General features: G+C 39.9%; 1 protein-coding gene across 1 annotated transcript in view; it reads right to left on the reverse strand.

Moving 5' to 3' along the window:
* Positions 1 to 517: 517 nt before the first annotated feature.
* Positions 518 to 25414, reverse strand: part of slc38a10 (solute carrier family 38 member 10) — a 129553-nt gene continuing 104656 nt past the window's right edge. The window contains exons 12-16 of the mRNA XM_085963643.1: positions 15761 to 15916; positions 13913 to 14392; positions 11200 to 11337; positions 8755 to 8922; positions 518 to 4965 (exon numbers count right to left, since the gene is read on the reverse strand). Coding sequence (XP_085819769.1) covers positions 3710 to 4965; positions 8755 to 8922; positions 11200 to 11337; positions 13913 to 14392; positions 15761 to 15916 — 2198 coding nt within the window. The 3' untranslated portion in view covers positions 518 to 3709. The remainder of the gene's footprint in view (positions 4966 to 8754; positions 8923 to 11199; positions 11338 to 13912; positions 14393 to 15760; positions 15917 to 25414) is intronic.

Consider the following 25414-nt stretch of genomic DNA (forward strand, 5'->3'; position numbering starts at 1 on the left):
GTTTACTTTCATAATCTATCTTCCCTTTCTTAATTAATCTTTTAGTTATTCTTTGCTGGCTTTTAAATGCTTCCCAATCTTCTATCCTCCCACTAGATTTGGCTAATTTATATGCCGTTGTTTTCAGTCGAATACTATCCTTTATTACTTTACTAAGCCACGGATGGCTGTCTTTTCTTTTACTCCCCTTTTTCCTCAGTGGAATATATTTATCTTGAAAGATGTAAAATATCTCCTTGAATGTAGACCACTGCTCTTGTACCGTCTTACACTTTAATCTGTTTTCCCAGTCCACTTTAGTCAATTCTACTCTCATACCTTCATAGTCTCCTTTATTTAAGCTTAGTACACTGGTTTGAGATCCAACCCTCTCACCCTCAAACTGAATTTGGAATTCAACCATATTATGGTCACTTATTCCAAGGGGATCCTTTACTAGGATTTTTTGCTACCAGACTGTCTTCACCCTGCTGTAACATTTCCATGAAATACAATAAATAAAAATCTATACCAAATGTTTTTATTAATTGCACTTTATTGTTAAACCAACCATTTACAATAGGAGGACAGAATACACAGTGTATCTGCAAGATATGTTCCATTTCATTTTCCAATTGTAGCTCATTCATTTGGAATGTTATTTTAGATTGATCTCATCAGAACTGTTTTCCTGGCTTAAACTGTCAATGGCTTAGTCCACCTTCACCATCATCTAGTTTCATTTTGTAGGTTCTTGGACTTAACTTCATTCACCTCTTGAAACCTGAAGGATGACTAGTTGAAGGGTAATCCTGAATTAGGATGAATCACCTTGACTGAGGGATACTACTTCAAATGGTACCGAAATTATGTTGTGATTTCACACGAGACCTAACTACAAGCAGTAGGGGAATGTTTTCAAGAAATTCTAAGCAATTCTAAAAAAAAAGACATGGTTGGATGAAAGTGTAATTATCTTTTAAGAGGAGTGGGAAAAATGCACTCTTATCTAAACTACCAAATTCAGGTGCAGTTAAACAACTGGAAGATTAACCTTAAGTTTTGTCCTTCAATGTTTTTACCTTATCGATGTCTTCATTATTGTTTAACCCTGTACAGCATTTTGAAGGGAATAAAACATTTAAAAAGTGAAAAGGGTAGAAAAGGTGATATGTAATCGGAGACATTTTGATCACTTATACCAGGCACCATTTGGGAATCAGATTTAAATGTCTTCAGTAAAAATGTACTTACTGAAACCTGCAGTAGGAAGTATAGTTTACACTCCCCATAGGGCGAGTTCACAAACTTGGCTGGACCTGGAGAGAAGGCACCAAGTGGAACTCAGGCACTTATCTATAGGAAACAAGGAACTCAGAGGGTAAGACAATGAATACATTTTCTGCTCATCTCCCAACAGGTAGCTTAAGCAGCGCGAGTCAGGGTCCGAGTACAGACCCATTCTCTTTGTTGAGATGGTGCAGAATATATATATTTTTTAATCAAAGTAAACTAACTGGAACACTAACTGAAGACGATAACATTTGGATGTTCTACAGTTTTGTAATGTTGCTAGAACATAAATACAGAAAATACATGCACCAACTTAAATTACATTTAAAATGAGATAGAGAAAGCCACAGCAATTGGTGCATGGATGATTTTAACTTTTTATCCCTTATAGCACTGGTAGTGAACAGATACCAGCTACTAGAAGTTTAAATATGAATAGGACGTAAATATATTTCAAGAAAAATTCAGCTAACGGTCATGTTTGTGATTTGGTGATGTACTGGAAAGTTGATAGTCATCGGAAGATGTTAGTGGCCTAAAAATATTTGCAAAAATAGTGACTATATTTAGGCCACAATAATTCGGGCATTTACGATAACCTGGTTCTCTGTCCTGATCAATTTCCATAAATAAAATTGATATTCTAAAAAAGGAGGTTCAGAAATTGAAAAACTACTGCCTGTTCCAAGCCCTACGGAGAACCCATCATGCTATATGCTTCAATATTATTTACAAGTGTGCAGAGTTTATATAATTTGGCTTTGAACATTAGATTTGTTTTTAAATATAACACTAAAAATTTACATCTGAGAGAAGCCTCTAAATGGGAACAACTTGGTTGCACCAGAAACATAGAATTATTTGAACAGTCCAACTAAGTAAATACCAGTGAAGTATTCCCGCAGACTTACACTCATTCATGTTTTAAGATACAATCCAGTATATATTATATAAATTTACCTCCCCAACCCCCACCAAAAAAAGCACTTGGTATCTGCTCGCCGTCTGTGATGTGGGTGTGGACACATGATGTTCTCTCACTGACCGTTGACCGGTACACATTTTTATTGAATAGCTGAGGGGTGATGGAATCTCATGTTCAGTCAAATTTGAGAATCCAAGTTTTCGAACTCTAATAAAAATAGCAGCCAGACTGGGAGGTCAATTACATAATGGTAAGTTTTTTTTTAAAGGTAATTCTTCATAAAAATATACATAGAAATGTATTTTACAAATGTAACTTGAGGATAAAACCAGTGTACAGGGCCTTATGTTCTTATGCCTTATTCTAGTTTATTCATTTAAGTGTATACTGGTCTCAACTAGTTTCCATTTTGTGGCCTTATAGCTGACCTATATAGCTTTGCTTAGGAATATGCAGCACACAAAGGTTAGGTAAAGGGCACAATGAAATATTGCACCTTTAACCCTCCATAAAATACACAAGTAATTTTAGATTGCTACTGTGCAAAAAATTGTGTTGTCAAATAATTTAAATCAGGGTTTCGGAGTGTCAAAATTACTAAAGATGCAACCATAATACAGTAAGTCAATGTACTTAATTAGAATTAATGTAGTAAGTTAAGAGAACAGACCACATTTTAAAGCATAAATTATGTTCTGAATTGGTTTATTTTAAGCAGGGAAAGTTGAAATGTTTGAAATCAAATTTTGAAACATCACCCATTATAAAGTGTGTATCTAGGAGTTTAGACGTTAACTTTCTCGTGCACACGTGTAAACAAATTAGGCATTAATTGCATAAATCTTTAAATTATTAAACTATACAATCAACTGCCCTACTGAATACCCATTTAGAAATCCATACAACAAGAAAAGCCTACTGCTTACATTGAAACAGCATGTTGTCCCTGAGAGGAAATAGAAGACACTAGTAATTGCATTTCAAAGGTTTGAAACTGGACTTCATACAATCAATGGTACATTTAACTGTCAGAATCCCAACAGGTTGCACAGTAAAGTCATTTTCATTCATCCTTGGTGGCTTCAGGTCACAAATGCGCAGAACGACAGGACTTGGAAGTTTTCCGTAATTCAGATACTTCTTTTAGAATTTCCTGGTTGTGCAATGCCTTATGGCAATCAGCATTTCAGTACAAGTAGTATACTGAGCTATGCAGGTACAGTTATTGGCTAACCTCCTTGTTGGATAATCATTATTTCAGCAGTTAACTAAATTCTGATAAATGTTTGCTTTTTTTTCTGAACTCTTGGTCTGTTATTTTAAAATTCTTCTTGAAGTCCTATTGAATTAATCTGCTTTAAGTGGACTTCTTTCACACAATGCAATGCAGACGTGACACTGTATAAGCTGCACAGAGGACACAAAGGTAGCTTACGACTGTCCAGGAGACATTTTATTTGAACCTCAAAATAGGCTTCCTCTGGAAATGGAATGGGAAGGGGATTAGTTGAATCACGTATCGTTTTCTGTATCTGTCACTTGCTTTATCTTTCGGCTCTGAACGATCTGGAATGATGCACCTGCTCCCTGTTTCAGTTGGCTCTCCAACGCACTTCGGAGGTTATCGGTTTTAAAGTTTGGCACTGGATCAAGGCTGATGATCAGTTTACCATCGTCGTCTTGATAGCTTTCATCCATGCTTGACCTTAGATCCCTCTTTCTTCTACGAAGGTCACCGCCTCCATCAAGTTTCAAGTCTTTGTATGGTTCACCATTCTTCTGGCTTGGATTCTTTTCCTTGTGCTGTGGCGGTGCATTTGGGTCCAGATGCTGAAGGTCAATGCTTTCATCTAAAGCCTTTTCTTTTCTCTGACTTTTCATTGGATCTTCCTCAGCTTTCCTTTCATCAAATTCCTGTGCTCTGTCAATAGGATTTTCTCCTTGATGTGCGTTAATTTTACCGGCATTCACAGGCCAGTGGATCTTTTCCTTCCTGTCTTCAATGTGTCCACCTGGCTGGTCATTCTTTTCCCGAAATATACCCCCATCTCCGACTTTCACTTCTTTTTCGTTCTTCTCATCATGCCCATGTTTTTCTACTTGTTCATCTTTTAAAGGTTTGGTCTCAATTTCTGATTCAATCTCATGAACTTCATCTTTTGCTTTAATATGGAGACCTTCGGAAATCTTTGGAACTCTAGCCCCATTATCTGGGACATTTGGATTTCTATTCCCAGCTTCAGGTCCTTCCCTTTCAACTTTGACCCCACTCTCCAAGGGAACATTTGGATTTCTAACTCTATGTTCTTGGGCAAATTTAGCTCCTGCACCATGAATACCATTTTGTGGAACAGCCTTTGGAACTTCAGCATCAAAATGCGGCACCACCCTTTCACCACCTCTACCTTTCGGGAGAAGGTCTGCAGCCTCATTTTTTTGGATGACTTCTTTAAATGTGTCTCTCGGCTGTGGTGCAACTTTGGGAGCGTCAACATTGACTCCAATTTCAGCATTCTGTTTGGAATCACGAACTTGATCCTGGTTTTCTAAGACATTGCCCCAAGCTTCTTGCAAAATATCTTTAGGTGCAACAATATCCTTATTGTGGTTAGCTGCTAGTAGATCCTGACCAAGTTTAGGAGAGTCACCCTGGGAATCAGCATTAATTAAATTAGGCTTCTCTGCCTGCTGCCCATTTATAGCGTCAACATTTTTCACTTGGTCTTCACTTTCTTGATCTGTCTTCTCTTTCACAGGGTTTTCAATGTCTACAGAAGTTTAAAAAAAAAAAAGGAAAGGTGATGCCAGTATTTTACAGGAACACACAAAGCCAAGGCCTGAGAAAAGGCCAACATAGCTCAATATGATTCTACATTTAGACTTAGAAATGCCTATTTCGTCCCCAGCTCTGCTCTTAGCTTGCAAGATTCCTGGCTATCTGTTGGCGCACTCAAGAGATTCAGTATTCATGGTGTTTGATGGCAGTTTATTCCACAAGTTTTCAATATTAATTTACTTAAATTTAGCTCAGTTTCTTAAACTCCAAATCTTCTCCTAGTTTATTCCAAACAACTTCCTTATAGCCGCGTCATCTATCCTCGTCATCGTAACTTTAAACACTCACATCATGTCCCTCAAACCTGTTTTTCTAAGGAAAAAGCAAAATGTCACCAGAAGTTTTTGCGCAGCTCAACAATTTAAGTCCCATTAATTACCCTTGTAGTTTTCCTGTGGAATTTTTCAAAGGCACAGAGACAAGAATTAGGTGCAATACTCCAAACAACAGCATTCATGTATTACAGATCAACATTATTTTCTTGGACTATATTAACCTAACTATACACAAGTATATATTCCATTTGCCTTGGCAATCACAGCCATACATTGTGGAGATTTTCAAAGACAGTCTAGTGTTCAATCTGCTCCACTTGTAAAATCCATCACTGAGTAGCCATATTAAAGTTTGCACCTGTATACATAACCTTACATCTACTAATACTGCATGTTACTGAACACTCATCTGCTCGGGAAGTGAAGCTGTAGATCCATTTAAATCGGATGAAACTTCAATACACCTAGTCAATTTTTCTTTAGCTGCAAACTATAGACACCCCAATTATGATTTATCATCAAGGTCATTAATAAATATTGGCCCCAAAATCCCATGAGGCATTTGCCCCAATGATGCGCTGCAAGGGCAGGACTGCCGGCTACTGATCTACTCCAGCGACGACCCTTCCAATGAATACGGGATTAGCTCCTGCATACCGATTGATGTTGGCCGAGTGCAACTCCTGTATAACATGAGAGTACTGCGCTGGGGGAAGGGGATTGGAAATTTCTGGTGCAGCTTTAAATAGCGAGGAATGGCTGATGATTTCTGCAGCAGGCTAGGGAAGCAGCAAATAATTAGTTCATCTTTTGCGAGACTCAGTTTTTTGGTAGGTAGCTGTAATAGATGGCTCATGTAAGACTTTGTGCCACTTTTGAAGAATCCTTTCAAATATATCCAAACATAAATATTACCCCCAACATTCTTGTCATCTACTAACCCACTTACATCTTCAGAAAATTTGTTACTTTACCAAAAACTAAGTTCAAATTTAATACCTTCTCTTTTTAGTGATACAGGTAGACTACCCTTTATCCGGACTTCCGAAAACCGAAACCCTCTAAAAACCAAAGGTTTTTTCGTTCAGCGTAAGTCGTGCGTACGAACGAAAAAACCTTCGGTTTTTAGAGGGTTCCGGTTTCGGAAGTTCGGATAAAGGGTAAGTCGTGCGCACAACCCCCCGCCGACCCCGCCAACCCCCCCGCGGACCCCGACAACCGCCGACCCCCCCCGCGGACCCCGCCGGCCCAGACAACCGCCGATCCCCCCCGCTGACCCCGCCAACCGCCGACCCCCCCGCGGACCCCGCCAGCCCCGACAACCGCCGACCTCGCCAGCCCCGACAACCGCCGACCCCCCCGGCCCCGACAACCGCCGATCCCCCCCGCGGACCCCGCCAGCCCCGACAACCGCCGACCCCGACAACCGCCGACCCCGCCAGCCCCGACAACCGCCGACCCCCCCGCGGACCCCGCCGGCCCCGACTGACTTACGCTGAGCGTCAGCGTAAGTCGTGCGCACGACCCCCCGCCGACCCCCGCCGACCCACCTTCCGAAATCCGAAATTCTCCTTTATCCGAAACTCGGCTGGTCCCAAGGTTTTCGGATAAAGGATAGTCTACCTGTAATATGTAGATTCAGCAAACTGCATTGGTTTAATAGAAATAACTACAGGAAACTTTTTTATCTGGCACCAACGGGACTGGCGTGTTGCCGGTTTATCAAAATTTCCGGATGGCGGAGAGGGTTATCTACCGAGGCTATTTTTAACAAAGAAAAATAAAAAAATCAAGAAATGTGCAGTATACAGTAATTGGGTACTCACCTACAGAATGTTGTGTTAAATGGATGGTGGAAGATGCTTGATTAAGTACAGTACTGCCAGTTGAGGGTAATGCAATGCAATGACTACCAGCAGTGTGGGAAACACACAGTACCCCTGTAAAATGGCGGATCAGAAGAGACTACCGGCAGCGCGGGAGAGTCAGACTCCTGTTACAGGGGTTTTGAGGTGTTCGGACTTCCGACAGCGCCAAGAAGCTGAGTAGTGGCAGTTTGGAGAACTACCCCCACCTGACTAACTCGGCCACCGCGGGAGACTCGGACTCGGCAACATTGCCGGTTATTGAGGTGTTTTCGGCGTGAGAATTTTGCGGGTTAATAGAGAATTCCGGATATTTAGGTGCCGTTTAAACGAGACTTTTCTGTACCGACAAAAGAGAAATCTTTGAAGGTCATCGACCTGAAACGTTAACTCTGTTTCTCTCTCCACAGATGCTGCCTGACCGGCTGAGTATTTCCAGCATTTTCTGTTTCTATTTCAGATTGCCAGCATCTGCAGTATTTTGCTTTTGTATTCTTTTATACAATTGTTCCATTATTATAGGTGATACATCCATTACCTAACTATTGCTTAAAATTATGTCACTAAGTGATCATGCAGCATTTTCACAAGAGCACATACTACGTCAAGGGAAGAAAATACAAACATTTGACAAGTATACACGACAGCTAAGATGGAGTGTATTGCAAGGTTGTAAGATAATCAAAAAGGTTAAAATGCTGGAAGGTACCACAAGATTGTGTTTCAACTATATCTTGTTTATAGATAAAGATAATATGGTTATGTTACTTAGATACTTAGGAGTAGTCATAATGTTATAAAATGCCAATACTTCCCTCCATGGCAATTTTGATGTGATAGTTATGACACATGATGGGAAGGAGAAATACAAGAGTTGTGATAACGGACTGATGGTGTATCACATCATGCAACAGGACTGGGCAATAATGAAGAAATATTCTTGCTAGCATATCGTTGGAAAACAATCTCTATATATTTTAAGATGTCACTTAAATAAGACTGATTGCAATAAAGTTATTAGTTCAATGTACTTCCTGTAATTTACCAACTATTAACAATGATTACCTTTTTTCCCCCACTTTTTACAGAAAAAGGTCACTGAATTCACATGGGCAATACACAATTGTGAGCATTTCATATGCCCACAGGCTAATAATATATTGCAGATTCTAATACCCACTTTACGTCTGTTCCATAAAGGTCACACAATAATGACCGATTATTTAAAGGGGAAATATATTGTAGTACTGTATAAAATATTCCAGCATCTATCTATATATCAAAAAATGGTGTAAAAAATTCAACTTGTAGGAGATAATGTAAATTTTACTTTTGATTGCCAATGCAGAGGAATCTACCATGTTCAGTCCCTCTTTGCAGCATTAAGTTACTTTAATGCCAGTTATGCCACGTCAATGCAAACAGTTGAGTGGCTTGTCTCAATCTTGTCCCTTATGTTAAATAAATCAGTAAAAGTGATCCAGATTGAGGAATGCAGGATGAATCTATCCATTAATGTAGCGTTTCCCAGTATGATAAAGCATTGCTTAGTTTTATTCTGTTCTTCATAATGGCTCTTACCCTGCTGTCCTTTGTCCTCATCATCAATCCTCTGCTGGTGGATCTCCTTGTGTTGTTCCTGAATGACGGCCAACAGTTTCTCCTGTTGGTCTAACAGTCGCTTCTGCTGTTGCTGCTGTTCTTTAATCACATTCAGTAGAACTATATGGTCCATATGTTTTTCATCATCTACATTAGAAAAAGAGTAAAAATGAAATCAGCAATTTTTCATCTAAATAAAGTGATAGATGAATTCTTGCTCTGCACTTTTAAACCCACACAATTATTTGTTACAAAAGAACATAAGAATTAGGAGCAGAAGTAGGCCATACAGCCCTTTGAGCCTGCTCCGCCATTCAATAAGATCATGGCTGATCTTTGACCTCAACTCCACTTTCCTGCCCGATCCCCATATCCCTCAATTCCCCTAGAGTCCAAAAATCTATCTATCCCAGCCTTAAATATACTCAATGACTCAGCATCCACAGCCCTTTGGGGCAGAGAATTCCAAAGACTCACAACCCTCGAGTGAAAAAGTTCCTCCTCATCTCAGTCTTAAATGGCCGACCCCTTATCCTGAGACTATGCCCCCTAGTTCTAGACTCTCCAGCCAGGGGAAACAACCTCTCAGCATCTACCCTGTGAATCCCCCTCAGAATCTTGCATGTTTCAATGAGATCACCTCTCATTCTTCTAAACTCCAGAGAGTATAGGCCCATTCTACACAATCTCTCATCATAGGAATCAATCTAGTGAACCTTTGTTGCATCACCTCTAAAGCTATGTATGTCCTTTCTCAGATGAGGAGACCAAAACTGTGGACAGTACTCCAGGTGTGGTCTCACCAAAGCACTGTACAATTCTAGTAAGACGTTAGGTTATTTAGATAAGTTTTAGGTACACTGGAACGGGAGTAGGCCATTCAGCCCCTTGTGCCTGTTCCGCCATTCAATTAGAGCATGGCTGATCTGCACCTCAACTCTATTTACCCGCCTTTGCTCAATATCTCTTGATGCCCTTACCTAACAAAAATCTATCTATCCCAGTCTTGAAAGCTCCAATTGTTCTAGTATCCATAGCCTTTTTTTGGGGGGGGGGGGGGGGGGGGAGGAGGAGAAGAGAGAGTTTCAAATTTGTTACCCATTGTGTGAAAAGTGCTTCCTGATTTCGCTCCTAAATGGCCTAGCTCTGATTTTGTCGTCTTGTTCTTGATTCCCCTACCAGAGGAAATAGTTTCTCTGCATCTACCCTATCAGATCCTTTTAACATTTTAAGCACCGTGATCAGATCACCTCTCAATCTTCTAAACTCAAGGGGAATACAAGCCAAGTTTATGCAACCTGTCCTCATAATTTAACCTTCTAAGACCCAGTATCATTCTGGTGAATCTGTGCTGCATCCCCTCCAAGGCCAATATATCTTTCCTGAGGTGTGGTGCCCAAAACTGAATGTAGTACTCCAGATGGGGTCTGACCAAAACTCGATATAACTGAAGAATAACTTCCTTGCCTTTGTATTCCAGCCCCCTTTTAGAGAATGCTGCAGCAGCACTTTTATTTGAGTGATTTATTTGGGGGGGCACGATGTCAGTGTGTTGTGGTAAAGATTTAAATTTAATTCAAGGCCTATTAATACAGTGATGAGGAATTCACCAACATTTCAGGGTGGAGTACATGTTTGCCACTCAGCTAATTCTGGCGGGGTATCTAATACACCATGCCAAGCCGTGGTAAGAAGTGGGGTCATGCCTGTGATTCCCCATATGGTAATTTTTGCAGCAAGCAAACTGTAGGTGTTGTTCTGGCTGCAAGTTGCCTGCCCATCTCTTAAGCAGGAAAAGGTACATGATATGGAGGGGGTTGGGGAGCTAAAGCGGAGAGATAAATGACCCAAACGGGTGAAGTAATTCAATTAAATATGCAAATTCTGCTGAGTACAACATAGGAACTGTAAAGCTTTCAGTTTCATTTCTTATTCTGATCTGTTGAGTTATGATTCATAAAGGGGAAAGCTACATACTGCATTGATCAGCACTGTGTATTCTGTTTATTGTGCAAGCGAAATTGCTGCAGGCCAGTTTTTTCCAAACATCACAATTTTTTTTGCAACTATGAACTAAAGAAATTTATCCTTTTGATGTCATGAGAGCAGTTATAACAAGAGGAGTAGTGATGTTCCATTGATAACTACTTAAAAAGTTACAGAAACTGGTAAATAGGGGGGGGGGGGGGGGGGGAAGAGAATATACAGAGGACAAATGAGAACATTTATTGTACTTGTACCAAATAGACAGCAAAGTATTTCAATACCTTAAAAAATGATGGCAGTGCAGTCACAAATATTAAGATGTTTAGGACATGGGCCAATGAAATGCAGGTTACTTACTTAAAATGGTTTTTACTTTAAACCAAAAGCTTCCCAACTTTAAGAGCGATACAGTGCAATCCACATTCTGTCACAACTCACCCTCTGCTACTTCTGCTGGATTTCCATCTTGTTTTTCTTCTAAAATTGCATTTTCACTGTCCCTCTCATCACGGACATGTGGCTGTGGCACTTCAGCTCCATCAGCTTTTTCCAGAGAGGACAAATCTTTCTTGTTACCTTAATGGTGGGGGAGGATGAAAAAAAATAATCAAATCAACTTCTTGATGTATAACTTAATTATCTGCAAATGTCAAAAAAATCTGAATTAATACAGCACTAGAACATGAATTTGGCTAAAATTATAGTGTTAAAAATGTTACCTTGCTTTGTTCAGTCAACTGCAGCAACGATTTTCTGACACTAGGGGGCTTCAATGTCCTTCATAAATTCAATGCCGTGCAACTCAATATAAAACCGGTATGTATTTAGTAGTACATCATATTTTAGCCAATTGTCTGCAGTCCTAATTTTGTGTTGGTGGACAGCTCTTCTCTATAAATATTAATGGCTCTCCTGTGGTGTGCTCACAATGAGTCAGTGGATGCTCACATTGAGTCAGTGGATAGGCATTTTATTGGCCCATGTCCGCCATCACCAGCGTGATCCCACCTCCCCTCCCCTTCAGCATTCCGAAGGGACTGTTCCCTCCACGACACCCTGGTCCACTCCTCTATTTCTCCCAACACCCCCTCCCCTTCCACCGGCACCTTCCCATGCAAGCTCAGGAGATGCAGCACCTGCCCTTTTACCTCCTCCCTTCCACTGTCCAGAGCCCCAAACACCCCTTCCAGGTGAAACAGTGATTTACTTGTACTTCTTTTAATTTAGTATACTGTATTCATTGCTCACAATGCGGTCTCCTCTACATTGGGGAGACCAAACGCAGATTGGGTGACCTCCTCCGTTCAGTCCACAAGCGTTATCCCGAGCTTCCGGTCACCTGACACTTTAATTTTCCACTCCACTCTGACCTCTGCCTCCTACACTGTTCCAATGAAGCTCAAGGTAAGCTCAAGGAACAGCACCTCATCTTTCGATTAGGCACTTGACAGCTTTCTGGACTCAACATCGAGTTCAACAATTTCAGATCATAATCTCGGCCCCCATTTTTTTTGGACGGCAGCTGTTGATGATTCTGCCATTCCCATTTACACCTCCTCTAGTTTCTTTACTTGTCCCATTACCATCTCCTTTTGCCTTGCTCCATCATCCCTTTTGTCATTTAATCTCTCCTGCCTTCCACCCCATCATAGACCTTCCCTTTTGTTCTTTCCTCCCCTCCCTGCTTTCCCTGCCTCTGCACTTGCTTAAAACCTGTTATATCTCTAACTTTTTCCAGTTCTGGCGAAAAGGTCATCAACATGAAAGGTTAACTGTTTCTCTCTTCACAGATGCTGTCTGACCTGCTGAGTATTTCCAGCATTTTTGGTTTTTATTTCAGTGGATAGGTGTTCTATAACAAGGATCTGTTAAGTGCCGACACCAACCACCTCCTCTGGCATCCAGCAGAGCCAAAGATGTCTCCCTACCCGTGAGGAACTGGCATGGTTGCCTGTTCTCAGCTTGCTTTTGCTGAAATGTAATTCTGAACTTTTTTTTTTGAAGAATGAGATGGTGCAGAATTTTTCAGTGGAATATGATCGAGGGAAAAATGGAAATTACGGCGAAGGTTTCTGTGCAGTTTGACTGGTGAAATACTAAAGATCCACTTAACCAATGAGGATGAAAATTGACAGACATACAATAGGCACAACACAGATGTCAGACTCAACATATGTGCCTAATGCAAGAAATATTATAAAAAGATATAAAATCTCCTTGCACCATTAAAATGGTAGAGAACAGTATTGTACAGACATTGTTATTATAACCTTTTAACACATTATCACAGTACATACGCTGCTTAATTTGTAATAAGTATTCCCCCCAACTTCAGTTTCTGCTCCTGACCACAGAGAGATTAATCAGGCTTTATTAAAGGGCACAGCTTTGCTCAAGTCAGCAAATTAAGATATAAAACCATTTCTGCTAACAGGTCAACTGATACTACTACTACTTCGAGCCAAAAAAAACGTCAGCCGTCATTCCGAGGAAATGTCTAATTTCTGCAGGAAATAATTAGATGAATGGATTAATTCGATTAACACTGTCCAAACAGGAGCACCGACGGCCAACAGACAGGCTGCATGCAATTTTTTTTTACATATACTAGTCGATCTCCCATGGCTTTGCATAAGGGGGAGCTAAGACTAAGTGCAATATTCAGATCAAGCAGAGTTACATGTCAGGGAAATAATTGGACCATAGCGGGGAGGGGAAAGGGGTAGGAGTAGTCGTTAAAAGCACGATCATTGCCAAGTCCCCTACCATCAACATCCGGGGGGGGGGGGGGGGGGTGGGGGTGAGGGTCACCATTGACCAGAAGCTGAACTAGACCAGCCATATTAACATCGTGGCTAAAGCAGCAGAGGTTGTGTGCACTGTGACGAGTGGCTCACCTCTCGACTCCTCCAAGCTCAGGTTAGGAGCGTGATGGAATGCTCACCTGAATGGGTGCAGCCACAACAAAAGAAGCTCGGCAGCATCCAAGGCCAAGCAGCTCACTTGATCAATGCCCCTGCCACACGATTCGATATCCAGCCCCACCCTGACCACCACCACTGGTGCAATGTGGCTGCAGTATGTACCATCTGCAGGATCTACTGCAGCAACTCACCAAGGTTTTAGTTGGATCCAACCAGATACAGCTTACCATTTTCAAGCTCTTTGTTCTTCATGCTTTCTACAATCCCTTCTGGATTATGAATCACTGAATCTTCTTCTCCAGGAACTTTGCCATGTTTATCCTTCAACTTTCGCGGATGCAATTCTACTCCTGGTTGAGGCACTGCACCTTGAACATTCACCTCGGGTTCCATCTTGGCTGGTTGTTCCTTCGGTTCGGAATCAATCTCTGGAGCATTTCCAGCATTGTTGATATTGTTTTCAATCTCTTTTCCCTGTTCTTTTAATCCAGGCTTAACCATCTCTTCCTCTTTTGATTCTTTCACCTCCTGTTCATTAACATTGATTTTCATCTCTTGTTTTCCATCATCATTTGCCTGCTCAGCTTTCAATGCTGGAAGGTTCTTCTCATTTGATTCATCACCATCCTTTCCTTCATCTACAATGACTTCATCATGTGGGATAGGTGGTTCATGTCGATGAGCCTCTCCCACTGGATGAGCAACCCCTGCAAATAAAGATGGGAAAAAAAACGCTAGATGCAAATTCTATAGTCTTCTTCTGCAAACTATAACAGCACCTGGGATTTTTTTTTTTTTTTTCCTAGGCAACTGCCACTTAATTATGTTAAAAAATGCAATTTTTTAACTTCCATTTTGAAAGTTTTTCACCATTCTCCAGTTCCTCTTGTCATGCCACTCCCATCGGACAGACAATGCAGATATAAGTTATGAGTTACATGGCTGTACAATCATGATTTATGAAAAAGTTTATACTATGTTGGAGCGTTTCTGCTTTCTTTCATGCGAAATGAAGCTGTAGTGCGCCAATCAATTCCACATAGCCAAAACGGTTGCAGTGGACTCGAAAGCAAGATGACTAGTCGCTCTTATTCTATGTAATGCTCATCACAGAGCAAGTCTCGCTAATGTAGCTGACTATCTTGAGTTGATCAACCCAGCGAGCGGGCCAGTCCGTGATATTGCTCAAGGGATCAATAACCAGCCGCCCAGTGGCTTGGGAGCCAAATTTGCGGTAAGATGGTGGATAGGCCTCAGGACAAAACTTGAATGCATTTCCAAAAGTTGTTGGTTACTTTTTATGGTTAAGTTGAAATACTTTTGTGCTGAAGAAAAAATAACCAGCTGGTAACACTTTGAAACATATACTGAGCTATTTGATCAGTTTACTTTCTCCTTTCTTCCATTGATAAACTTTCCTTGCTCCTCATATGCAAATTGTTGCTTCCATATGTGCTTGGTAGTTGCTCATTGGTGGGTATCTACTGGTTTGCTCGTTATTGATTCACCTAATGACATCAATTTGCATTTCTAGTTACACTACTGTCAATTCGTTATCTCATTAAAAATATTTAAATGGCTTTTTTTTTTTTAAAAAGGCCCATTTCTGATTCACTAAGTGTCAATCAACATTAAGCGGACCTTTGGTTTATTCAAGACATTTTCTTTCTTTCACTGGGTTATGAGCTTGTTCTCAAGCAATATCTTTAAGCTCGTCTAATTTTTAAATTTGAGCACCAATGCACAGTGGGGTGTGTATCTGTACCTGCAATCTCTCCAAAACTCTGAATAAGCGTTGCGTTAAAGCTTGGTACTCCCCTACATAAAAAGGGAAAACCAGAGAGGAAATGATCCCTGGGCCACTTTTGCAAACCTCCAAGTGCTAGCTCGCGCAACATTGATAGGGGAGCAAGGACAAAGAGAGGCTGCTTTGCTGTTCAATACAGAAATGGAGGAAATAAGAATTTGTACTGATGTCAGGAGTAAAACGACCAAGCTGTCAGAGTCTATAAACAACAAATTTTCAATTGCCATTCAATCAAAATGAATTCCCATACAGCAACACCTTGCCGTACCTTGGTCAGGACGATCCAGCTGCACTTCCTCGCCTTTGTCATTCCTTCCTTCAGGTGGATCTATTGGGACCTTTATCTGAGGTTGTTCTACGACATCCTTCTCTAACTTTGGACGATCTCGATCGTCACCGGCTTCTTTAAGCACGATGTTTTGAGCTAAAAACACAACATCTGTGTTAATAAGACATTATTCTATTTACAAGAACTCTACTAGCAACTTAAACAGCTATTAATACAGAATTTACTAGTGTGAGATCTTTATTTAGCAAGGAGGTATTTTTAGCTGGTGAATTGAACAAATCTAGGCAATGCTTAAATAATTGGTATTGTTTTTACATTATATCTCAATTCAACTTTCCCTCTATCTGCACCAGCATAATTATATTCAATGCACTCTGCAAAGTATAACTTGTTCAGACTGGCTTCTATAAAAGTGACCCCAGAGAACTCTTGACTTTTTAAAATTTCATGTTCAGATTATTACTAGAAAGTTTGTTTGACTATTTTTGCAAACTCAAATCAATGTTCGCTTTAGAAGGTGTGCATGCCTGATCTCTACAAAGTGACTAGTTCAGTCATAGTAAAGTTCTATTTGTGCACCACCTGCTTTCAGTTAGCTTGTCTGAGCTGAGTTAGCAGTCTCTATTGAGCTGAACTCAGATAGGTCCAGACATAGCAGTGTTAAAACATCAAGACACTAGGACTGAGACTGCTCAAATTAATACATTCTGTACAACAGAATCAGGATCATTAATATAGAGGCTGAAAGGCACACTTGACTCTAAAACGAAACTGTGTTCTCCAAAACTGCAAAATAATATTTACTTTATAGATGAATAACTAGAAAATTTGATTTAGTCTCTGAAAGGCTATTGCTTTTAGAAAGAACAGTTCCTAAAATGATCAATAGGTGGCATTGTGCACCACTGCAAGTATGGGAACACAGAAACTTGTACCTGAAATACAACATCTGGGACTAATTTGTTGTCATATTCAACTCTATTGGAGTACCAAATGTTCTTTGCAGCCGAAAATGTGCCAAATATATTTAGTTAAATTTCTACTACTGAATATTTAAAACAGAACTAGATGATGTTCAAATCTACAGAACTTATTTTAGATAAAAATTGTAGCTTTATGCGCCTATATCTGTCCTTCATGAGACCCGTTAATAAATGCTGTTCTCATTTATGCCAACCTGTTTTCTGAAACACAACCTCTTTGTCAATGTTATTTTGACTGGTTGGCAATCAGATTTTTTTTCCAATCAGATTGGAAGACAAATTAATTTCTATTTCCTGATGGTTTATTCTCCCATAAGCATCACAGACCACACGTGTAGTACAAACCAGGCTAATGGACCATAGCACAACCTGTGTGATACCGCTTATGAAATTCAAATGGTCTCAGAAGGTAGGACTCTCGAGATAAATGCCCACTGATAGTCAGATTGTTAGTTTTGTAATATGCCTGTCACTATAATTTCATATTGTGCTTGTATCAATAATTCTGAAATTAAGGGTTTTGTCCTGCTTAAGATATGGGTGATCAATTATCTGAAAAACTTTTATTTATTTAGAATAAATCAGCTCCTTCGTACACGCTTACACTTCTGGACAGGATTGACATGTTAGAAACTGGGCCCAGGATTTTAATTTCTAAATCTTTGGCGCTGTGTAGTTCAAATCATGACACACCACCATTTATTAAAAAAAATTCCAAAAAAAAAATCAGTGCAGTGTATAATGCTACTGGACTGACTTCAAATAGAACATCTGCAGGAGTAATTTTCTAATTCCAGTATTAGAAAGTGGATTTGGATAGCAAAGACTTAATTGGCCAGTGCACAAGGTTCGTGCCATGATTCTTCAAAAGTGATGTTCCTGTGAACTAGTGAGTTCATTGCATTTCTGATGGTTTCAGGGACAAGTTTTGCTATTTACTAAGTCTGTCCTCGCACATCCAGCCAAGATTTTGGGTCCAATATCCTCCCAGGGATGGGATTAGCAAAACCATATCTATTGTGACCCTCCTATGACCTGTGTGTTTCCAGTTTATTCTCAAAATACTGCAAATGATGATCTCTAATGTTGTTGTACGTTGTTCTGCTCTGCAAGAAAGTCACTTGTTAGCAGGAACATGCAATCCTTTAACCAGATGCTAGGAAGATGACTTTCCTGCCTATTTCCTTTTGCTGACATGATGATTTAATCATAAACAGGAGCATCACTTTTGAGGAATCATGGCACAAACCTGCATCATACCTTGTGCACTGGCCAGTTACGTCTTTGCTATCCAAATCCACTTTCTAATACTGGAATTAGAAAATTACTCCTGCAGATGTTCTATTTGAATAGTCAGTCCAGTAGAATTATACACTGCACTGATTTTTTTGTTGAATTTTTTAAATAAATGGTGTGGTGTCACGAGTTGAACTACACAGCGCCAAAGATTTAGAAATTAAAATCCTGGGCCCAGTTTCTAACATGTCAATCCTGTCCAGAAGTGTAAACGTGTACGAAGGAGCTGATTTATTCTAAAAAAAAGGTTTCTCAGATAATTGATCACCCGTATCTTAAGCAGGACAAAACCCTTAATTTCAGAATTATTGATACAAGCACAATATGAAACTATAGTGACAGGCATATTACAAAACTAACAATCTGACTGAGTATCAGTGGGAATTTATCTCGAGAGTCCTACCTTCTGAGACCATTTGAATTTCATAAGCAGTATCGCACAGGTCTTTAAACAGCCACATATCACTACAATCTTAGAACAAATTAAACAAATATTTTAGTAGTAGCTATAGCATGATATACAGGTATTTCTATACTCGAACAAACGACCTCATGATTAAAGCTGTCAGCAATGACTCGTGTGCTTTTGACAGCTCCTTCACCCTGTTCCAATACAGAACATGCATTAAAGTTATATTATTCAGTGTTGGTGTGGGATTAGAGAACAGTGTTCCAATCTCATTGAAAGGGCAAATATTTCCAATGCTGAAGGCTTGGAAAAGTTAGCAGCCATTAATGAATTAATCCATGGGGAGGAATGCAGACAATTTCTGTATCTAAATAATACAAATTAATTCAAATAATTCTTTCATTTAAGAAACTTAACTTTTGTTTCTCTGCATTCCTCTTATTCTACTATTTTACGATTTTAACACTTCAGCAGACAATAGAAAATGTAAACAAGTCTGAAAGTTGAAAGATTCAGTTTTTGCCAAATTTGAAAAAATAAAACTAAGTACCAATGCCCATTCCAAAACTGGTGATTCCGACATGTGTAATAAAAGGAACAACTAGTGTGCATTTACACTACAGTTCTAGTGTAAATGTAGCTGAATCTGGAGTCAGGATCCCACTGGAGCAAAGTGGAATGAGACTTCCTGGACTCGCTTCACTTCCAAGTCAGTTTGGGCCTCGACACCCAATTTGCGTAACACAAATTTAACACTGATGGGATGCCCAAACCTCTTTGCAGCAATGCAGTGTGAACGCACTATTAATCGTGGTGTAGTATAAAATGAGCTTGATGCACTGGACACAATGATATTTTTAACTTTCCAAAGGCAAATCAGTCAAAGTTAAGGCTACTGAGATTAGAAAGATACTGAAAACCAGAACAAAACAGCCACAGCTGCTAACCAATTATCAATAGTTGCCATACAATGAAATAAGTATCTTCTAAATACTTTACTGAGTTATTAAAGTTATGCCAAAATCTAGTATGGATTATCATCCCTAACTTTCATGTTTGATTAATGCAGCTTTCAAAAGCAACCCACATGATTATGACATGCATCTATTTACTGAATTTATTACAAATCCAAAGTTTTTTAAAACCATTAAAGGCAGACACTAAAAAAAGTAATTGGCCATGTTCAATTTTGCAGGAACCCATTTTAAATAAAGAATCCATATAATTGAGGTACAGCACCACATCCTAGTATATTGAATTTGGTAAACATCACGAAAAAGACCCGTCAAGTCAGAGGTAATACTAAAAAAAGATAATGCTGACGATTGTCACCAACTTCACTGAAGTATTAAGGATTTTTTTACACTAAAGGATCAATAAGCAGTAATGAAACAAGCCATTCGATTTAGTTTGGCACAGATATACCAAAAGACTTGGGGTTTTGAAATCACAAGCAACTGGCCCAAGGACACACTGATGGATGGCAAAAAAAAGCCTTATAACAAATCTCTGGTCCCAAGTCTGGGGAGAAAAGCATATTGCAGTAGCAGTGCTATACATAACTGATTCTATATACTCTTGCAAGATGTGCCACAGGGGAAGGCGCAAAGTAAAAGCAGGACATTTTCTCCAAAATGAATGGGGCAAAAAGAGAGGGAATCGTAGCCACTTTTAAAACACCGTCAGGCAGCCAATGCAAGATGACCAGTCAGAGAGCACTTCGTGTACACAACCTCCTGGATAGGGTATAAAGCAAATGTGGGGAGACCAAAAGGAGGAGAAGGAAAATAATGAAAATTTTAAAATTGAAAGTTCCTAATCCAAAAAAACTGACTTTACATTTCAGAACTGCTTGGAATGCTATAACCTTCAAAATGATATTTCTACCAATGTAATGCATTGGAATTAAAAACAATGGCTAATGCTTAGACCCTGAAGTATTCATATATAAGTGCACTCACTCACTTCAGCTACCAATGATTCTGTGTAACCCTTTATGGCCTTTTTGTTAAGAGACAGCAATAAAATAGCAGTATATGAAGAACTCTATTTAGTCTGAAGAAACCTTAAACAGTGCACTTAGTTTATTTAGCTTGAAAATTATAGTGCTGTCTTCAAAGAGCTAAAAGAGTTTACTTTGTGTAACTGTAAGGAGGATTAATTTGGTATTAAGTAGATTTTTTATCTAACTTCGGGCCAGCTGTTCAGATTGTTGTGGTGTAATAAAAATGCCTACCACTTTCTTATAAATCCACTGTTTATTTCTGTAGTAAACAATAAATACACTTAACAGGTGTCCTGTTGTATCAGTGAAGTTCAAATGGGTCATCAGAACTGCAGAAAAACTGAATTATATATATATTTTTAAACATCACTTCTTTCAAGGGAATCTCAATTGCATTCCAAAAAGTATTATTTCTCATCTATGTCCCTTATTTAAATAATACTTCAGTCTTCACCCATTAATCTTCCTCATTGCCTTTGTGAAAATGATTTGCTTCTGCTGGGGAACTCTCCTGATAATTTAATCACGATTCAGAACTTAAGGTGATAATTGCCAGGTTGCAGCACCTGCACAAAGACACAGCATCTTCAATTTTTTTTAAAACATAAACTGCGGCAGTTTTTGGAAAATGCTGTAGTATTCCGCTGTAGGAACTAGGGTTCACACCTACAATTCATAAGGCGAGTTTCCAATTTCCACTGTACCCCCACCATGGGGAGGCATAGAGTAGAGACAAAATACTTCCCAACAGGGGTGAAAGGACAGAGCGGGATTCACCCTGAACCAGTGCATGCACCCTGCCCCCTTCCCCCAATAGAGGCAACCTATATACATACATACATACCAAGAGGCCTAGGAGCAGGCAACTCCGAATCCTACAGCACAGAAGGTGGCCATTTGGCCCATCATGCCTGTTCTTTGAAAGAGCTATCCAATTAGTCCTAGTCCCTTGCTCTTTCCCCATAGCCCTGCAAATGTGTGCATTTCAATTATTTATCCAATTCCCTTTTGAAAGTTACTATTGAATCTACTTCCACCACCCTTTCAAAAAGTGAATTCCAGATCATAAAAACTTGCTGCATAAAAAAAATTCCTCCCTCATTCTTGTGCCAATTATCTTAAATCTGCGTCCTCTGGTTACCGACCCTCCTTCCAGTGAAAAGTTTCTCCCTAGTTACTCTGTCAAATCCCCTCATAATTTTGAGCACCTCTTAAATCTTTAATCAACTTGTCCTGCTACTTTCAAAGTTTTGTGTATGTGAACCCCCCAGGTGTCTCTGTTCCTGCATCCCCTTTAAAGTAGTACCAGGTAGTTTATATTACCTCTCCTCATTCTTCCTTCCAAAATGCATTACTTCACACTTCTGTGTTAAATTTCATCTGCCATGTGTCTACCTGTTTCACCAGTCTGTCTATGTCCCCCTGAATCTGCTACTATCCTCCTCACTGTTAACTACACTTCCAAATGTTGTGTCATCTGCAAACTTTGAAATTTGAACGCGAAGGAAAAAGGATTAAAAAGTTATTTATGTTAATTACTCAACAAGCCTTGCACATCCTCTGGATGAACCAAAGTGTCTCCAATTCATTACTTTTCAAGTGTAGTCGCGGCTGTTTTGTGGGCAAACACAGCAGCCAGTTTGCACACAGCAAGCTCCCATAGATAGCAAATTAATGTCTAGTTCATCTGTTGTGGTCATGTTCACAGAAATCACAGAAACCCCACAGTGCAGATAGAGGCCATTTCGGCCCATCGAGCCTGCACTGACACACATCCCACCCGATCCCGGTAACCCCTACACCAACACATATCCCACCCTATCCCCGTAACCCCACGTATTTAATCCCCCTAACACTAAGGGTCAATTTATCATAGCCAATCAACCTAACCCGCACATCTTTGGACTGTGGGAGGAAACTGGAGCACCCGGAGAAAACCCACGCAAACACGGGGAGAATGTGCAAACTCCACACAGACAGTCACCCGGGGCCGGATTCGAACCCGGGTCCCTGGCGCTGTGCGGCAACAGTGCTAACCACTATGCCACCGTGCTGGTTGAAGGATGAATGTAGAAGTAGTGCTTTTATGTCCACCTTAACGGAGATGGGGGCCTCGGATCATCCATGCAGGACTCCCTCAGTACAGCAATGAAGTGTCAGCCTAGATAATGCGCTCAAGTCCTGGAGTGAAGCTTGAACCCACAATCTTGACTCAGAGAATAGAGTGCTACCACAGAGCCAAGATAAAAATAAAATAATTAGAATGTCAGTCCATTACCTGAAGCACTGGACTTTCAACTCATGCTTATATCAGTCGTTACTCTACTCAGTCTCAAGTTCCTCAGTTAGTACGCCACTCTAGCTAGGTCATCTGAGGAAGGAGGGGAAACCCACTCAGGAAGGGATTACTTCCTAGACTGCTTAGCTCATCTGATTGAAGGAGTGTTGTAGTATCCATGGAGATATTCATAGACTGATCCCTAATGATATGATAAAGTTGCAGGAGTTTCTTTTGGGGAAGGGGAGGAGGAATAAGAGAATCAAAATAACTAGAACGCACAAATCGCAGCAACTTCAGCCATTGTAACTTTTATTCAGGAAAAAACCTTCAGAAACTCCCTGTACCAACAAAAAAAAACTTGCATTTATATAGCAACTTTCACGACCTCGGGACATCCCAAACGCTTCACAGCCAATAAAGTACTTTTTGTTTTAAGTGTAGTCACTGTAGTAATGTAGGACACACGGCAGCCAATTTTGCGCACAGCAAGCTCCCACAAACAGCAATGTGATAATGACCAGATAATCTGTTTTTAGTGATGTTGATTGAGGGATAAATATTGGCCAGGACACCAGTGATAACTCCCAACAACACTTACAAGACCATTCAAACTTGTGAAAAGTAACCAGCCATATACCATCACTGTTGTAATTTTTTTTGCCATGTTCTGCTATACTACTTTCTAATATTTACTGGAGAAAAATTGTGGAAATTTTTTTTTATAAATGCAATTTTAATGTGCTTTCTGAATTAAAACATTTTTTTTAGTATGCAAAGGGTTAAGTGTTAACAGAAAGAATTAAAATGCCAAGTCTTCAAATGAATTAACATGGACAGATTTCAGGGAACTTAAGTGCGCACAAAGCTTAAAACAGTATGAACCACACACTGTTCTGAATCTCAGCCACACACAAAGAGGAACTTCCTGACCAGTCAACCTTTGGCCTTTTCATCAAGTGACGTACATTCAGAATGACATATACGGCTTTCATACACATTCTAACGAGGCCCCCACACTGAAAAAGGGCAGGAATCTACACAAAACCAGAGCCCTTTCTGCATTACAAAACAGAAAGGCTGATTAGAACCAAGAAAATCCTTCACTATGGTGGGTTCCTCCGAGGTGCAGCCTCATAGCACATCTGTGGACATAAAAGCTTTCTAAGAATGGATAAGCTGTTCTTATATACTATATAATGAAAGATGGATTTCTGCAGTCTTGAAGAAAACATGGTATGGGGTTGCCTCCAACTCAATATGCCGAAGACTCCCATTACTGCTCCACATTGCCTATGCACCTAAGCGTTCCAAAATGCAGTTTTAACAAGCTGCTTCCCTCACATTCTGCCAACAGCACTTTCCCCAGAGGGTAGGTGCTCCTCTCACATCTCAAATCTACATACATGGCAAGGTTTCCCAAAGGTAGTTTTAGACAAATCATTTTTCCCCTCCCCAGGACACAGATTAACTTCACTAGTGTATATGTGGCAACTCTCACAATTTTACAGAGATGATGCTGTCATATATTGAATTTTTCTTTGACACCAGTGTGTTGGTTTTAGTGAGGCAGTACTCATTTACCCTTCTCAAAATCCTGCATATCCTAGCTGTGCCCTTTCAAGGTACAGTATGTAGGCGTCAACATAAACAGCCAGTCAGATTCATTTAGCTTCAAAGTTGGTCACTGGCCACGTATAGGTAAAGTTTGCCCCCGAATTAAGCCCTGGATCAGTTGAACCCAAATCCTATACTCAGCGAAAGAGCTTACATGCATCAGTAGTTCAGAAGTAGCAAGGTTTTGTGAATGTTGTTTACATTTTTACTAAGTATATGCAGTATGAATAGCCCAAGATATATTGAAAAGAGCCGTTTAATCTACAGGTTTGTTAAAGGGTTTAACTCCTTCATCAATATGGTGTCTTTTTTAAATTAATAAAGTATTAATTAAGGGTAGCCTGATAGCTCAAGTGGCTCAGCGCTTGACTTCCAACCAGGCAGTAAAGAGTTCAAGTTCCAGGAGGCCCGTTACCCAAGCTCAGATAATCTGCTATAAGCGAGCGCCACACTATAACAGAGCGTTCCATCAGCAAGTGATGCTCAAGTGTTGTACCTCCCGCATCTTGATGACATAGTAGAACTAACAATCCAGACTTTATCAACCTAATTAGAATGGTATGTGCGGTGGCAAGGAACCTACATGCTGCAAGTTGTTATAACTCTGTTGTTACTCAGAGTCGTATGCTGTAATACCAAGAAAATATCACTCGAAAATCAGAGTAAAAGCCTCATAATGAGAACATCTGGCTGGTAAGCAAAGCATAGTTTAATATTAGGAACAGCTGGATAAAACAAACACTGTAGAATGGGCTCTGTGTAAATGTTTATTCCCCCTTACAAGCTGTCCGTAACTCTTTCAATAACCAATTGTGATACTGAAGAAATATGCGTTATAAATTATATACAGATTAGAAATATGAATGAACACTTTCTAAAGTGCAGTCTGTTCAAACCTGTACACATTTGTGTTTGGTGAAGAGGTCAACAGGCTCCTATTGTACTAACTTTGTTAGAACAATGAAACCCAGGTGGCAATTTGTTACTCTTAATAGCTACTAAATCTAGCTGATTCTACAGAATTCTGTTTAACGTTATTCAGACC

This window comes from Somniosus microcephalus, chromosome 21 (assembly GCF_052327205.1).
Source record: "Somniosus microcephalus isolate GS21.2 chromosome 21, FLI_Smic_1.0, whole genome shotgun sequence".
NCBI classification, from domain to species: Eukaryota; Metazoa; Chordata; class Chondrichthyes; order Squaliformes; family Somniosidae; genus Somniosus; species Somniosus microcephalus.